The sequence below is a fragment of the Aythya fuligula genome, chromosome 2 (assembly GCF_009819795.1).
Source record: "Aythya fuligula isolate bAytFul2 chromosome 2, bAytFul2.pri, whole genome shotgun sequence".
Taxonomy (NCBI): domain Eukaryota; kingdom Metazoa; phylum Chordata; class Aves; order Anseriformes; family Anatidae; genus Aythya; species Aythya fuligula.
Window position 1 is genome coordinate 37,086,519 of NC_045560.1, and position 17,408 is coordinate 37,103,926.

The 17,408-nt window shown below is 40.2% G+C and overlaps 1 protein-coding gene across 3 annotated transcripts; it reads left to right on the forward strand.

The window, feature by feature from the left end:
* Positions 1–111: 111 nt before the first annotated feature.
* BTD (biotinidase) lies at positions 112–9,177 on the forward strand. 3 transcript variants are annotated; one of them, XM_032183218.1, is made up of 5 exons: positions 112–138; positions 308–354; positions 2,916–3,147; positions 4,685–4,834; positions 6,820–9,177. In XM_032183218.1, the coding sequence occupies exons 3-5, from the start codon at positions 2,920–2,922 to the stop codon at positions 8,002–8,004; spliced, it is 1,563 nt and encodes a 520-aa protein (XP_032039109.1). In that variant the 5' UTR covers positions 112–138; positions 308–354; positions 2,916–2,919; the 3' UTR covers positions 8,005–9,177. The 3 variants fall into 3 exon arrangements, with proteins under 3 accessions (XP_032039109.1, XP_032039110.1, XP_032039111.1); XM_032183219.1 differs by lacking the exon at positions 4,685–4,834; XM_032183220.1 differs by lacking the exons at positions 112–138; positions 308–354; positions 2,916–3,147 and adding an exon at positions 4,194–4,245.
* The last annotated feature ends 8,231 nt before the right edge of the window (positions 9,178–17,408 follow it).

Below are 17,408 nucleotides of genomic sequence, written 5' to 3' on the forward strand. Positions count from 1 at the left end.
TCCCGGCCAATGAGAGCGCAGAGGGGGCGGGCCTATCCCGCGAGAAAGGGCTCCCATTGGTCAGAGCTGGCGCTCGGCCAGAGGGCGGGAGGCGGCGGCCGTTGGCCGCTAGGGGGCGGCCGTTAAACGGCCGGGGCGGTGCGTGAGGCGGCGGCGGGGGCCGTGAGGGGGCCATGAGGGGAGCGGGGCGGAGGCGGCGGAGGCCTGGGGGGACACGGTGGGGGGCGGCGCTGCCCGCACAGTCGGCGGGCGGGAGGGGTGGGCGGAGGAGAAATAAAATGTAACTGGGGTCTGGTTGTGTCCGCAGGTTGTTTCCGCGCTGGTTGCGTGTCCTGCGAGTGGCAGCGGCGCCGCGTAAGTTGTGGGTAAAACGCCCTGTGGAGAAGGCGGAATCGCTCCTGCCCAGCAGCTGTGCTGCTGATGGAGCTTAACAGCCATCTAAGGGGGCCTGGAGCTTCTGCTTTGTACAGTCTGTTGGGTTCTGCGGAGTAGACTGGTGCTAAGAAGCAGCATTCGCATTGCTTTTCTCTCCGTGTGCTGCGTTTCACCGCTGGGAAACACCTTTGGCTTTGTGAGGCGGTCACACTGAAGCGTAGGTGCCAGGCAAGAGACCACAAAAATCACAGGAAAGAGACAGGACGAGAGGTTAGGTTATAAAGCCTTTCCATTTATGAAAATTTCTTTTAAAGCTGGGGCTTACATGTAGGTGAGCTGACAGCTCTGTAGACCCTAAACATGTTACCTTCTCTTCAGGGAAAGGATTTATTAGATTGCCCTTGCCATTAGGGGTAGGGAAAATAAAAGAGAGAGAGAACGTAGCTGAGACTTATTTGGAGCCTCACGGCCTAAGGAATGAGTAAACCCTGACGGTGTCCTACTTTTGGCTGAAAAGGTTACGGTCCCCAAGCCCAGCCCTGAAGCTCGTCACAGCTCTCCCTGTTAGAAGCACTGCATTAGCTACCACATTTCTGTTGTTGAAGCTGTCAAAAAGGGCATTAGGGAGCACTCACCAGCACTCAGCCATTGCGCGTGGAACTAGCGGTAATCTCAGCCAGGGGAAAGGACTCAGGGGAATTACTTCAGTTACTGAATTGTTTCAGTTGTCACAGGTTCAGATGGATGAGCTTGTGTAGTCAGATGTTCGCTGCTAAAACTCTCGTGCATCTAAAAGAGGAAGGGCAACGACAAAATGATGTATTTTACTGATAGGCTTGGAAAATTCTCACTTTTTAGCCACGGTTTATTTTCTGCCGGTCTGAAACATTTGAGATAGTGAGTCCCTTCCTCTTTTAGATGCCCTGTTCATTTTGTATGTTGCTATGTTTGGCTTCTAAGACAAAAAGGCTGTTTTTCTGATGCATAGCAGTTTCATCCTGTGATCTCAAACTCTGCAAGTTTTCCATTGCTAGTAGCAAAGAATTCTAATTACATCCTTGTTGACAACTTTGTTAAGGAATGGCTGACGAGAACCCATTCCTGTCCTAAATAGGCGTTTTGGCTCTGAAGGGATGACAGAAATAGAAAAGGGTTTTGTCAGTGAAGTGCTCCAGTGTGTTTATTTTCAGTGGCTTCAGTGCGAGGCTTCCCACCTCTTCTCCCTTCTCTGTACCTCTGCTACTGCTTTATATCTTCATTTGCACCTTGATATTGAATTCTGATCAGATTTCATTTGCAAAGCTGACCACTGCACAGGACAAAGTTGGAGATTACACAGTCAATAACTGAACTTGAAGACTGGGGGCCATCAATACCTAGCATCAGCACATCTCTCCTTCACACTCTTTCATCTTCACTGACATTCAGCATTTATTTCTTAATGCTAGTAACACAGGGGTTACAGACGGAAATCTCACATTGTATATTTATTGCTCAAATTCTGGAGAGCATGGTGTTTCTGTAGTATTTCATAAGTATTGCACAGTCACTGACCATGTTCTCTGTAAGTATAGGGTGTTACCAACTTGGGAAGTCAAAAAAAGCTACGTAGGGAGCCCACATTAGAGAGGGTGTCCCAGCCTTCCAGATTCCAAATCATTTATTTCTGTTGCACAGCCTCAAAAGTAGGAGCATAAAGGGATTTCTCCACCGAGAAAATACAGTGAACATGTTCTGTTCCACTGCCTTTCAATGCTACTATTGAGGTCATGGGGATTGAACAAGTTAGGAAAGAAGTAAATCTAAGAAAAGCTCAGTAATGCAAGGTTTTTTGCATTTTGTTGGGATTTTTGCTTTGTTGTCATTCTTGTGAAAGCATTTGTTACCTATCTGCACTGCACAGGAGGAATGTGGATCTGAGTTGCACTCAACATTTTTGTCAAAGTTGAAAAAAGCCTCATTATATGAAACAAATTAGTCTATTTATTACACGTGCAGAGTTGGAATCAAGTGAAAATTCAGAATCCATGAGGAGATGGAAAAATAGATAAATGCAAAAATTTCAATGATTTTTTTTTGCAATTACCTGTTAGTACTGATAAAATGTTGTGTTGCTACTTGTCTACTAAACATAGTGTCCAAATAATTTTAAGAATTGCTGCTTGCAAATCGCCATTATCACCAAATGGGGGAGAAACCGCATGTTTGTGATCTGCTTTTAACGTTGCCCAGAGATGTTTTGATACGTGGTATGATAATCTATAAATGGATGAGGAAGTTAACTGTAAAGGGAGATCAAGCAAAGAGATCGGTGCAACTCTGTACCTAGCAAAAATGCTTTTAAAGAGAACAGGCCATCAAAACACCAAGGTACTTAGACTGAAGTTTTAGAAACAATATACACGTGTGCTTGGGAATTTAAAAGACCACACTCAGTTGAACCACTGCTCAGAGTCTCAGTTACAGGCCATGTTTAATCTGAAATTCCTGGTGTGAGTTGTTATTCGAGGCCCCCCACCCAGCTGTTTTCTCCCCTCCAGATTTATGGCCTACGACATGGCGGATCTGTGCTGGAAGCTGTCCGTCTGCTTTTTCTGCTCTCAAGTTGTCTCAGGAAGAGTTGAGGAGGCGCGTTACATCGCCGCTGTGTATGAACACGAGTCCATACTGAGCCCTGACCCCACCGCCCTCGTTGATCGCCGCTCAGCGCTGCAGCTCATGGGCAGAAACCTGGACATCTACGAGCAGCAAGTCGTGGCTGCTGCAAGGCAGGTATGCCACGGCTTAGGAGCGGTTGCGTGTGCCCTATGTATATATAGAGTAAGTGCTATTTGAGGATAATCTTGCACATTTGTGTTCCCAGGCAACTGCAGCCATATTTATATACATAAGTATGGTCTGTTTTTTTCAGACATTCTGACCTGCCAGCCGCTCAGGAAAAAGTCAGGCCAATTAGCAGCTTGCCTGACTTGAGGTATTCCAAGCCTGGAAAAACATGCCTATAGTTATTTAGTGTAGGGAAATTATTTTTCTATTTTGGTCTGAATACCTTCCTCCTTTCTGTTTTCTTCAATGGAATGTTTTTATTGAAAGATTGTTTTACGTCTCTGGCTTTGATTTTATTCCAGTGCTCTCAATGGAAATTCCTGAATGTTTCTAAACACCAAAGAAGTTTAATACTTTGGAAATGAATGTTCCACCATTAACAGTTTTGTGGAAGTAAAGTTTTCCATTCCTTTCTCCTACCGCTCATGGAATGGTCCTTTCTAAATATATTCAGAAGAGAAAGGCTTGTATTTCTGGCACTTGTTATGCACAGCCTCCTTTCCCTTCCTCCCCAAGAAAACTCAAAGCTGCTTCTAGTCAGAGGAAGCAGGCCTTATTGTTCCTATGCAGAGAAGAAGTGATTTGCAGGTTACACAAAGCTGTTGTTTTGGACCAGAATTAACGTTTTTATATAATTTAAAAAGGTGGTGGGGTGTTTTTTTTTTTTTTGTTTGTTTGTTTTTTTCTGTTTGTTCGTTTGTTTTTGAGAAGGTCAGGTTCCTGGGCCTCACAGTCCTGAAAGCATAATAGCTATTTTTATTCAGTACTGCATCCAAACTACCATAAATTATCCCAAAGCAATAGCACACACAACACATTTGAAGTGACTTTTCAAAAGACATGGGGATTTGAGTGACTGATACTAGGTCTGACGTAAGAGGAATCAACCATTTTTTATAAGAACAGATATCTGTAAGTTTTAGGTAGTGCCAACCTAGTCTTGTCATGCTGTTTCTGAAAACAATCCTGCCTGGATTGTTTGTTTTCAGGTAGGATTCCAGTAGGACAGGACTCAAGTGATGCTGCTCCTTTGACACAGTTATGGTACGTTTGATGCAGATACTGCACCTTTGATAGACTTCATCCACAACTGACATCGTTCTGAAAACGAAGTTAAGACAAATTTTAACATTATTAATCTTTAACCTGAATGATGTTGTTCTTGTGACTCATGTGAAGGGAGAATATTTCTGGTAAGAATTCAGAGAAGTCTGCTCTTACTAACACACCCTTAAAATAATGTCAAGTTATTTCTCGAGCTAAAGTTATGACTTAGTTTAAATATATATATTTTTATATATACACAGTTACACCTACCATGCTGTTAAAGAAAAGATACCTTCAAACTACATTCAAATCAAACCAAACTTGGATTATCCTCAACTTTCTTTAGCTCTCCTTCACCAATATATTCCCTTTTTTTCATTTCATATTTAGGCTTGTTTTTCTATCCCTACAAAACATGCCTTTGTTTTATGTACAGGGGGCACAGATCATTGTTTTCCCTGAAGATGGAATCCATGGCTTCAACTTCACCAGAAGATCCATTTATCCTTACTTAGATTTTGTTCCACATTCACGTGCTGTGAAATGGAATCCATGCAGAGAGATGTATTTGTTCAATGACACGGAGGTAATTGTAGGAATGTTTTCTGCAGAGAAGCGGAATAACTAAATGCTAGATTCATTCTCCAAGTGCATAACTACCTCTAGTTTTGCTTAGGGAAGTAAGCAAGAAGTGTAATAACTCACAGTATCAGATTCTGCTTTCATGGACTCTGTTGATGCTGGTTTAATTCTTAGCGGAGGAGGATTTTAGATACACAGAAGAAAGATTAGCTTGTTTATGAGCCTTCTGGGCTTCTAAGCTCCTGCTTCCCAGCCTACGGAATGGTAGTAAGATATATTGCTAGTGGTTTGGGATTTCATTTTGAACAACACTGTTTTAATAAAACAACATTACAGTATCATCACTTCTGATACATTCTTGTTACTCAGTCTTAACAGTCTGAGCTTTCCCTGGATGTAATGATTTGAGAACATTCTGACTCATTGATTTGCTGTAAAATTGCAAAAGTAACAGGGCTGGACCTGCTGAAATGCAATAGAAGTCACAACTTAACACAGAGGGAGTGTGATTACAGAGGAGGTAACCTGCAACTTACAAAAATAGTACTTCCATTTACTCTTCTGGACCTAATGTTAAAAATTATGCTAAACTTAGTAATACAAACTATTTATTTCTCTAATGTTACAGTAGTTAATACTACAATTGTTCATGTGCCTACTAAGACAGCAGAATTCCTGTGCAAACAGGAATAACAGTTATAAATGGTGACCTACCTTGGCTTATGAGTCTTTATTACCAATAACCATGTGCAAGCAAGCAAGCTACAATTTAGTTTGATATTCAGATCCTATTTGGAGTTTGCAATAAAACCCAAAGACTTCCAGAACTGCACTTAGCCAGGGCAAGCTTGAAGACACAGAATGAAAAGATTTTTAAAAATACATTTTAAATGGTGTTTTATGATGATATACCTTTATCTACTGTCTTTAAATATGCCAAACAGACAAAACAAGCAGGATGTTTAAATTCCCACCCATTTTGCTACTTGCATGTCAGCACTCTCGCTAATGCACAGCTTCTCATTTCAGCAGAACTACAGAAAGTGTTTTGAAGATATGTTTTATATTAATGCATATCTTTAAATTACAGTGATACCCCATCATAACCTACAAAGCTATCAAAAAATATCTACATAGTCTGATTTAAGGTGGCCAATATATCTGGGTGGCATGGTGCAGTGCAGAGAAATCCTAGGAGGCCTGTGCCTCAGAAGCCAGTAAACTGTGTTCTGCCTGAGCAATACACATGCCTTCTCAGCAGCGTTATTCACTTTGGGGGTCTGCCCTAGGAACATGATTCAAGTTCTACTGGTTTATTTGTGCTTGCTCAGATTTAGCTTCAGATATATCTGCACCGTGCTGCATCATACTGTGCGGTCCTACCCACACAGAAAATGAACAGCAGTTAACGTGCAGCTTTCTCTAGGTTGGAAGAACCATCCTGGTAGTACTGCAGTCTCATTTTCAGTGTTTCTTTTCTAAAACTAAGTAAAACCTGATTATCTCTCTGCTTCTGTAAGTTGCAGGTAGTAATCACTTTTTTCTTTCTTTTTTTTTTTTTTTTTTTTTTTTAATTTAGGGCAAAAACTCTAAAAGTAGTTGAAGTAACAAAAGATTGCAGCTGCAAATGATCATAAGTAGAAGTTTGTCTTTCTAAAGGTAAATGTAGATCTGTTATGGTGGTTTAAGGCCACTGGTGTACCAGCAAGCCCTTGAAGTAGAGTATTATTATATATTTTTTTTTACTTCTCAGGAAATAAAAGCCAGATATATTTTTTTTCAAAGCCATTTTTAAATTAGTATCTGAAATAGTTTTTGGTCTAGAAAGTAATGGGTTCCGATAGCTTCCATCATAACATTATCACTGTATGTAAATTTTACAGATAAGCTCAAATGTATGGATTTTGACTAGAAATTGAACAATTTGGACAGTATGAAATGTTATAGTTGCTGAAATAAAACTTATCCCTCCATATCCTGTTTCTCCAGGTTCTGCAGCGTCTGAGCTGCATGGCATTGAACAACAAAATATTCCTCGTGGCAAACCTAGGGACCAAGCAGCCCTGTGCACACACTGATCCTCACTGCCCACCTGATGGCAGATACCAGTTCAATACCAACGTGGCATTTGACGATGCCGGTATGCTGGTAGCCACCTACCGCAAGCACAATCTGTATTTTGAATATGCTTTTGATGCCCCTCCAGAGCCTGACTATACGCTCTTTGAGACCCCCTTTGCTGGCAAGTTTGGTATGTTCACGTGCTTTGATATACTCTTCTTTGAGCCTGCAGTGAAGCTAATCAGACAGTACAACGTAAAGCAAGTTGTGTATCCCACTGCCTGGATGAACCAGCTCCCGCTCCTGTCTGCTGTAGAGTTTCAACAAGCTTTTGCAACAGCTTTCAACATCAACATTTTAGCAGCTAATATCCACCACCCTACCTTGGGCATGACAGGGAGCGGCATATACACTCCAGTCAAGTCGTTCATCTACCACAACATGGAAAGCTACGGTGGCAAGCTCATAGTCGCAGAAATTCCTGTGATTACCGCTGATTACAAAACCAGTTTAGAGAGTAACGAAAGATTCGGAGAGAACTTATATCAATCGTGCAAGACTTTTACAAGTACCTCAATGGATGATCAAGTTTGCTTTAATGAAGGGCAGGAGACCCCTGCTAGAGTATTAGAAAAAGGAATGGAACAGTTACCTCCCCAGTTCTATGCAGAAATGATGTATGACAACTTCACTTTTGTTCCTGTCTGGGGCGAAAAGGGAGAGCTCCAGGTTTGTTCCAACACCCTCTGTTGTTACTTAAATTATAAAAGAGCTGTTTTAACAGATGAATTATATGCTTTGGGAGTTTTTGATGGGCTCCATACGGTGCACGGCACATACTATGTCCAGGCCTGTGCCCTAGTGAAGTGTGGTGGTCTCAGCTTTAGCACTTGCGGGCAGGAGGTTACGGATGCCTCTGCCTTGATAGATTTCCAGCTATGGGGAAATATGAGTACTCCATATATCTTCCCTTTACTGCTGACATCTGGCATTACCTTGGACTTTGCGGATCACATGGGCTGGAAAAACCACCACTATTTCATGAGCAAAAATAGAACATCATCTGGCTTACTGACTGCTGCTCTGTACGGGAGGTGGTATGAAAAGGACTAGCATAGATATTTGTCTGAATCAGAAAACTGCTTACATTTTCAGAGCGTGTACCTTAACAAGAACTGTTGACTATCTGTACTTCCAAGATCTTCAGGTATGTTTGTTACACGACCGGCCAATTACATTCCCCATTTGAAACGATAACCAAAGCAATTAATCGAAGAGGCTATAAACCACGGTCTGTACCTTGGAAGCTCGTGTCATTCCAGAAGTAAACAAACTGCCTTGCAACTATGACGGCTTGTTATAATGTGTTGAGATGTTTTATACTGAGAAAATAATCTCTCATTTGAACTGAATTTACCCCTTTAAATTTAATCTTTTGTTTTTCTTGGGTCCTGGCTAGGATTATGGAAATAAATGGAACGGAAAACCACTACAAAAGGAAGAAAAATAGGGAACAGAGTTGACGACGCAAATACCATGCATGACATGCATGAAAATATAGCTTGTATATGGTGAAGTTCTGATTTCTGGTTAGGGCGCAAGGATTTTTTTTCTGAAATGATTACCATTGACCGGCCACTTGGTTGTCTGCAGCAACCTCTGTAACTTTTCCTATATAAAGAATAACTGAACAGTACTGCTTTAAACATCTATGGAACAGCTCGGCTGGGGAAGAGCATATCAACTGACTGTGAAACACCAGACTTCATTAAGACATACTTTCCACCCTCCTCTGCAAAGAATTGTGTTTAGAGAAAACAGTTGTTGCTGTTCATTGCTCAGGTTATGTACTACTGTAGTACCGTAACTGTCCCTGTGTAAAAGAGAGGTCATTTCAAGCCTGTTTTGACTTGAGACATCTTACGCATTGTTCATAAACTCATTCAATAAGCTGTGAAAAGCACATAATGAATTGTGGGACAGTAAGGTTTTTACATAAATTGTGTGCCAGATGGCAGGTTCCTGCTGCTAGATGAGTAAAACACACCCTTCTTTCCAGAGCAATAATGAGATTAGGTGCTATAAATACTGTACTGCAGTGACAAACTCTTCTACCGCAGTGAAGACGTTAGGAAGAGAATATTCAAAGGATATTAATTTGGGTTTAGATTCAGAGAAAGTAATTTCTTCTCAAGTATTCCAACTTCTCGTGGTCTCATTGGCTGTTATAATCTGTGTTAACAGCTGTTAAGTAAACAACAATAAACACAGTCATTTCTTTGGTGAGTCCTCGTGTTCCAGGCACCGAATCTGCCGTTCTGGTTGCTGAGAGGAGTACAGCGTGAAGGGGAGAGCTGCGATTCTCAGGTGGGGTTGTCTGAGGCAGCTCCAAGATGTCTTCAAACTCAAACCACTTTGGCAATAAGTACATACACTGAAAGTTACTCAATCTCCTGCTTTGAACAAATTCATGTTGTGGTTTCAGAAAGCATAATATTCATGAAATTGCTAATTTCCTACCTCAAAGTATCTCAAGTATTTATGCAAAATGATTATATAAATATTTACAATCTTCTGTTCTATCGGACTTCCCTTCTCCAACCTACATTACTCTGAGCCAGGACCTGGTCACACTGCTTTGATACAGCAAGACAAGTCTGTTTATCCTGCAGCATTTGTTTGGCAGAAGTATGGGGAGGGGAGTTCCTGTATCTCATTAGAGATAAATTTGCTCACGTAAAAGTAGCTCCCTGCCACACAGACCACAAATCATTAATTGTTTTAAACCCATAGTGGTGCTCCTGCTGAAAGCTGCACAAATGTCAGAACACGCAGAATAGCACGGAAGAGCATTTGTGGTGTTTACCGAGTGATCGGGTTGTAGTCCCACAGTGATCACATCCAAAGGAAAGAAAGGATGAAATGACCGGAGAACTTCAGCCACCAGGAGTGGCCTCCCCACCCCGCTTCGTGGGTTGAAAACCACGCATTCTTTTGTGCTAAGTACTCTTCCATATTTAGTTCCAAAGCAGTTGTTACAATAAACAAGTAAGCTGCATTACATATTTGCTATGCTTAAGGGGAAAAAAAAACAAAAGGGCAATTATCTGAGAGATATTTGCAAAGCTTGTTCCACGGAGCTTTTCTAACTTTGAGTACATCACAGCTATTAGAAAACAGACATTCTGGCCTAACAGTTTGCATAGGGCACATTGCTCTGTTCTTTCCTTGAAGAGGACAGCTTAAGTTCTAGGGTGTGTTTTCATACCTTGTCCCCTTCACCCCCCTAAATGCAGCCTTTAACTACTGTGGAAAAAGCCAACCAGATAGTACTACGCAAAAAATTACCATCAAGGAACCTTGACCTGCCAACCTTCGAGCAACAACAGATGCATCCACTCTAAAACCGGGTGGCTGAGCAGTAACCCACCACACTCATAACAGCGCTGAGTGTGTCCTGAACGTCTGCGCTGAGACAGCAATCCCAATGCAGCTCCATTCTTCAACAGCCCCGTGTTCTTAGGGTGTGAGGCTAAATGCCATTGACTGAGGTCGTGGGAAGCCTTTAGCAAGGTTGAAGCTCACGCAGGCAGACTCGTTACACACCGTAACCCAGATCTTCAGCATCTCTCCTCACTGGGCATAAAACAGCTTTATTAAAGTTTCCTGAGCAGCTTCCATCTCTGAGCACAACCAACCAACCCACCCAGAAAACAAGGATCTTCCGACATACAGGAAGCACAGCTTGAGTTGCCAACAGCTATAAATCACACTGTTGAGGTAAATGCAGTCAGGGTTTGGAAGAAATCCGTACCGAGACCAAAGGAACACCCTGTCTGAGAAGGACAGCAGGGGACCCTATCTCTAAATGGTCTTGATGCTGCCCACGGTGAAGGGGAAGATGACCAAAAAGCCCCGTGCTGCTAGGGGCATCAGCATTCAGGTCAGAGGTGCTGGGGTTTCTTCATAAGGAAGCTGCTGCTTTGGGATTCAAATCCCCAGTGAGTTACACAGGCAGCTGTGGGGACACTGAGCACAGCAAGAGAAATGGCCAGGAGACACACCAAAGGAATATTTGACAATCAGGACTTCAGAGATAAGTTACTGAGAAGCACACGAACAAGCTTAGAAACTGGTAAGGGACCAGGACAAGCTGTTGAGAACAAACACCTTTACAACACATGCGGGGCACAAGCAGATCTTCACAGGTGAAATGGACAGACTGAAGTGAGAGCTTCGAGAGCCTCCTGCAGCCAACATGGAACTGAGGACACCACCGCTTTCATGAGGCACAGCACAGCCTTGCCCCGGCTGTGGCCTGTCCTGCAGCATCAGGGATTTAATTAACAGCCTGGCAGCTCGGAAATCCCAGGAGGAGGACCACAGGAAACTGACCACCTTCTTTGGCTGCTTCAGAGAGAGCAGCTAAACTGATCTTTTATTCAGTTTAGATGAATAATGAAGAACATTTTCAGAACTCTTACAGAATCTAAACAATGGTTAATCAACACTACTGGCACACACAGTGGCTAGAAAGAAGAACTACCCTCTTCCTTCATTTATGCATATTAAAACAAAAAAACAAAACACCACTCCTGAAAACAAAAAGCCGTGTCTTAAATTTTCTGAACCAAATCAACTCCTGGAGACATCGAGAAGAAAACCTGAGCACTTGTCATTGAAAAGGCTTGGAAACGGGGGTTTGTTTTGTTCTGCTGTGAAACTGAATAGCAACATTTCTGGTTGCTTCTATTGCAATTTTAATGCATAAGCGAATGTAAGGTGGTTTTAAATATTTAATGACACTAACAATGGTGAGACAGCTTGAAAGGCTCTTTAGGTTCCATATTATTCAACTATGTTTACAGTTACACGATGAAATACTGCAAGATTCCTTTCCCTACCTCAGCTGGAAAATTGCTAGATTTTAAAATGCCGCCTGGAACGTAGGAGCTCAGTATATCATGGTGCGCAGTGACACAAGGCGTTACAGAAGCACAGCCAATTTAGATACTGCTTCATTGGAAGACAAACATCAGTGCTAAGAGATTGGGATGCCAGGTTGCAAAGAATTGCAAAGAAGCTTCAAGTCCTGAAAGTAGCGACATTCATCTTCTTCCCCCATAAGGAGTGTTAGGTCAGAGATGAGTTGGAGAGACGGGGGGGAAAAAAAAACACCACTGCTTGAAAATTTTACTCATGGCTGAAACTTGTCTTCCCCAGGGAAAGGGAACCAATGCATTTTAGTGGGTTTTGGATGACTGAACAACTGACAGAAATGCTCTTTCCTAGGCTGAAATTTCATAAAGTTTTCTTTCAGTAGGTAGGTAAGGATACAGGGATCACACTAGCGGCCTGGGTGTAGGATTGTACATGTGTAATTGCATGATGACATTTTAAGAATAACCACTTTTGCCATTTCAAATAAATGCATGGTTCCTTGAATTTGAGTCTTCAGAATATTGAGATGGTATAGTGAGAAAAGGACTACAGAAAAATAAAGCTAAAGCTATGAGCTTGAACAAATAGAAATCAGGAGACCTATGTTACATCTCTTTCCATTTGACATCTCTGGTTTTGGTCTGTAAAGGAGACAGACCTGTGTTTCACAAATTCTTGTCCATTTTATATAGTCACAGCTACAGATTTATAAATAAAGGTTTTTAACCCTAATCTCAAAAAAAGTTTCTTCAAGTCCTATCAACTCTTCCACCGTATTAAAGGATTATGAGAAATTCATCCCAAACCATTGGGAGATTACCATAAGAGGCTATAATTACCAGTCAATCTCTGATTTAAGAATTTATATAAATTTGCTGGACCAACTTCAAGAAATTAAATACTTGCTTTTTTCCCCTAATATTAAAATACGTACTTTGCTGAGTTTAAATCTGGACTTAGGGAGGTGGTGTTAAAAGTTTTAACTACTTGTTAGGACACAATAAAGGCCCTTTTTCTCCAAGGTTATTATTCCAAATCCAGTCAGGATCAATTGGGGATTATTATTATCTCAAATCAATGCTTTTAAACCAAAAGCACTGTGGCCTTTCTGTTGGGAAGTGGCTAAGTACCATCAGCAGTCACAGAGCAGTGGTGGGAAGCGAGGAGAGCTGTCCCCCAGCTCCTCCTGCTGCAGCCGGGGAAGCCTAGGGACCTCCCTCGCTGCTGCTGTGTGCTCTCTGAGCAAAGAGCATGTCCTCCAGTTCTTCTGCAGAACTGCTGCTTCCCTGAACACTTAGCCTTTTTATTTAGGTTTCTGCTTTTAAGACGTGAACCTCGCTGACCCACAGATGGAATTAGGGAGTGTAAGTGCCACGGACATCTGGTGCTATTAAAAATGTTCTGTGATTGTCCATGTGATAGAACTTCTCAAAACTAAGACAACAAAGACAACAATCCTTTGGACAGTACTGTACGGTATTCACTTACAATCTTTTTATAGGCTTATCCGCTCACCCAGTTATTACATGATTAACAGAAAGCTCACTACAAACGTTTTTTTCTTTAAATAAAGAAGCTCAACTACCAGAACAACACTAGTATTATTTCAAACCAACTGATTCTAATGAACGCTCTTGCTCTCTGAAACTAGAATATAAATAGAGTAAGTTATTCAGATTATTGCAGTATTTGTTGCTTTCAAATAGGCAGAATCTCTAGGCAAGACAGGAAGGACAATTCCTCTCAAAACAGAACCATGGCGTCAAAGAATCCATAAACGTTATCTCCTGCTCTGTTTTAGACATCTGACATACAGGTAAGAGCTTTGGGATCTTTAGCACCCATTATTCAGATGTTAACTGGAGCAACTTAGAAGTTGTTCATTTTTAAACGATAACTTTTTTTTTTTTTAAAAAAAACATTTTTAATTCTGTAGGTTGGTTGACAATTTAAGTCAGAATTTTAAGGTAGAAACTGTATGACCAGAAAAAAGAAGAAGATCCAACTTTTAAAACATGCATATTTCTAAGCTCTGATTTTTCCAAATATATTTATATGATTGTTTTGGAGAGATTTGGTGCTGGAGAAGCAATAAGTAGTAGCAAGAAACATGAAGTAGGAGACAAGACTTTATACAATATTATAAGATAAAATATTTTTTGATTACATGCCTGGAAGAAAAATCAATAAATAAATTTGACTGGATTCTTCTTTGTAACAGCATCAAGCATTTACACTCTAAAAGTAACAGCACAGCCTGGTGGGTTCTGTGCTAACTTGGCATTTTCTCCTACAGAACATTTATCCTGAGAACTGAAAAGTCTATAAAATTACAAAGAAGTTAGAGAACACAAAAAGCTGATCCAAGCTTGTTGTTTTCATTCCTAAGTCCATTCATTTTTTTTTTTTTTTTTCCAGCATAAAAAGGGTTTCCTTTATTCTAATACTTTGCTTCAGTGGACCAGCCAAGCCTCCCTGCCCTCCTCTTGGTGAAAATCCAAGAGGTTGTTTGGATGAAGGTTGTAACAGTAATGATGCCTTATTAATCTGTAGAAGAACAACAACAAAAAAAGTAGGACTTATTTTGAAGGATGCGGGATCCAGCATCATTTCCTGGAAGTAAACAGGCCTCCATTCAGGTATGAACACAAACAGAAAAACAGCCATTCTGACTACAGACAGCACTATTTGTTTTTCAGCAACAAGGCACCTTCTGTTTGTTGACTTCTCATTAATGAAGTAGCCTGAAACAAGGGAAACATGTTCTTTAAACAAACTTTGTTCCATTTCTGGAATAAGACCGTATTCTAGCAATAGTCCCAATTATCACTTACAAGGCACAGTTACTCAGTTACTGTCCAACCTATACCAGCAGCATGGAACAACCAAAGGCAAATTGAAATCCACAGGTTCGCTGGATGAATTCTAATGAGATACATGCAGCTCTGCATCCCTACATGGAGTTAGTGGTTTGTAACACAAGTCAAACATCTTTAACCCTATGAAGTTCACAGAACTTCTTTTTAACTCAAAAATAAGGTAATTTAATGTGGCAGAAAAACAGTTTTCTTCCTCAAGATGTGAGGAGCAATGAATTACAGGAGGCTCAATTTCTGATTGACATACAGGTGTTTAGCAGCATTATTTTCTCCATTTGTCTGTATTCCATATTTGAACCTAACTTTCAAGTCAACACCTTCCAAGTTTTTCCCCCTCAGTCATCCAGGCACACAGCAGACACGAATAGTTCTGTTTCTGCTCCCTTGCTAATATTTCAAGTAAGGTAGGAGCGTCCTTTCTATAAACTGTCCTATGGCAGCAGACAGCACACGCTGAGACAACGGGTCATCTTGAAGTCAAATAGAAGTCAAGCCCGGATAACAAAAGCCTATTAACATCATCACACAGTTTGTTTGGAACAACCAAAATTGGACAGCTTCATTAACAGAAATATTCGATAGTTACCTTTCAAATAACATGGATGCAACTTGGCATTCTGATTTTCCACAAGAATATGAGGAGAAATGGATCCATGCTGTTTCCACCTTGGTATTTAAATACATGCAGTGAATCTCAAGGCAGGCTAACACGGATCTTCTGAGTATCTTGGCTGAGGCGTGTACATCACTCCCACGTAGCCCTGCACTTTGAGAGGTTCAGAGGGAAGAAAAGAGAAATCACGATCTCCCTGAAGTCATCTAATTCTGTTCAAAGACAAACATACTGGGTATATAAACAATGAACGCAGGCACAAACGGTGAAAAGTAATACATAAAAGGAAGCCTAGTGGAAAAAATTAATTTAACATTTACGATTACTTTAAATTCAAATGGCTCACCTTCACTTCAGAATTACAAAGCCTTTGTAAAGTAGATTGTACAAACTCTAACAGTTTAACAAAAGAGACTCTGCCATTAATGCTTAATAGATACAAATAAATTATTCATTAGTAGAACTCACATTTGGGTTTTATTATACTCCGCAAAATATACAGGAATCTTGAAGTACTGAAAGAGTGCAGGTAAATACAGTATTCAAGCAGTCACTATTTCTATGTACATGCTCATTAATTCTTCAAAAAAACCCACAAAATTATCAAATAGATCAAAATATTGTCCCATGTTTCCACACTATGTTCAGAAAACCAGCTGATAATTTACAATATCATAAAGATTTCCAGTTTCACAATACAAAAAGGATAAAAAGGAAATTGGAATCAGTTTGTAGTAATTTATTTGTACTTTACCAGGACATGCAAGTGTTTCTTGCATGTACATAAGCAATTTCACTTGAAAAGTAACAGTTATAGTTAAAGCAGAGCCCAATAAAGTAAATATTCATATTTAACAGATGAAACTTTAGCTTACTTATGTCAGTTCTTCATTTTTCAGGCAATTAAAAAAACACAGTAGTCTGTTATAAATTAAAAGAAAAAAAAAATCTTCGGGCAAGTCTGAACTACATTACAGGGACCTGTTTCCGCCGTTCACTTTCTAAATGGAGCACAACAAAGATACACAGCTCTTCCCACAGACCAGACATTGTACTTTTTGCTAATAGGGAAATATACTTTTAAATTCACCTTCCCCTCCCCCTCCCTCGTAACTCCAGGACTTTAAAAACAAAAAAGTGATAGGGACATACAGCTTGAATCTTACGTACAATTTTATGATATAAGGAAGTGGACAAATTGTTGAAAAGAACTCTCAGTCACAACAGGGTTGTCAAGACATTTCATTTCAATTTTTTATGCAGTTTCATAGTTTCCAAGTTGCTCACGTATTTTAAATTAAAAAAATCTCAATCCAAAACCCAAAAGTTAAAAAATCTAAAACTGTGCAACAATTACTGCTTCCCTCCCACATCTCCCACCCCTTCCCTTGTTTATTACACTGTACATTTTTCACCCTGACTTCACCTTGTTAGCTGGTTTAATTTTAGTATTATAAAAGTACGACAAGTTCATTTTCATTTCATCTAAAAGAAAAAGAAAACAAAACTTAAAAATACATCTCCTTTCTTTCATGGTACATTTAATAGTGTCGGAAGGCTTTTAGATGATAAAAAAAATAAATCAATACTTAAAACCAAATCTAAGCTTCTTTCCCAGAAGTGATTAAGGTTAAAACAACTTCTCAAAGAACCTATTCCAGTTTTCACAAAAAAGGTATTTAATTAAAAAAAATCTTTAAGTTATTTGGTCCTTTGGCAATTTGCAGCACAAACAATGCCTACTGTACCAAACTCATTTATTGCCTTCAAAATGGTTTTAGTTTTATTGACAATATTTAAATCTAGCATCCTTTGTGTTGTACAATAATGTCGATCATTTACATCAAGTAGGGTGCCTAGTCTGCAGAAATTACTCCTGGCACCAAAAACTGAATGGTAGAATAGTTAAATAAAACAGTTTTGACATTCTTTATTTTATTTTTTTTTTGCCATGGATTCCAAGTACTTATTCAAGAATTTATGCTTCTTCTGCAAAATATGCTCTTAAAAATCCTCCTAGAGTCTCACAGATTTTTTTTATATGCAACCACAATAAAAAACATCTTCTCAAAGGTCTGTCTTCT

Coding starts and splice junctions, on each gene's coding strand:
- BTD (XM_032183218.1), top strand. CDS start 2,920: ATGGCCTACGACATGGCGGATCTGTGCTGGAAGCTGTCCGTCTGCTTT. Junction 3,148..4,684: donor TCGTGGCTGCTGCAAGGCAG/GTATGCCACGGC, acceptor TTTTATGTACAG/GGGGCACAGATCATTGTTTT. Junction 4,835..6,819: donor ATTTGTTCAATGACACGGAG/GTAATTGTAGGA, acceptor CTGTTTCTCCAG/GTTCTGCAGCGTCTGAGCTG.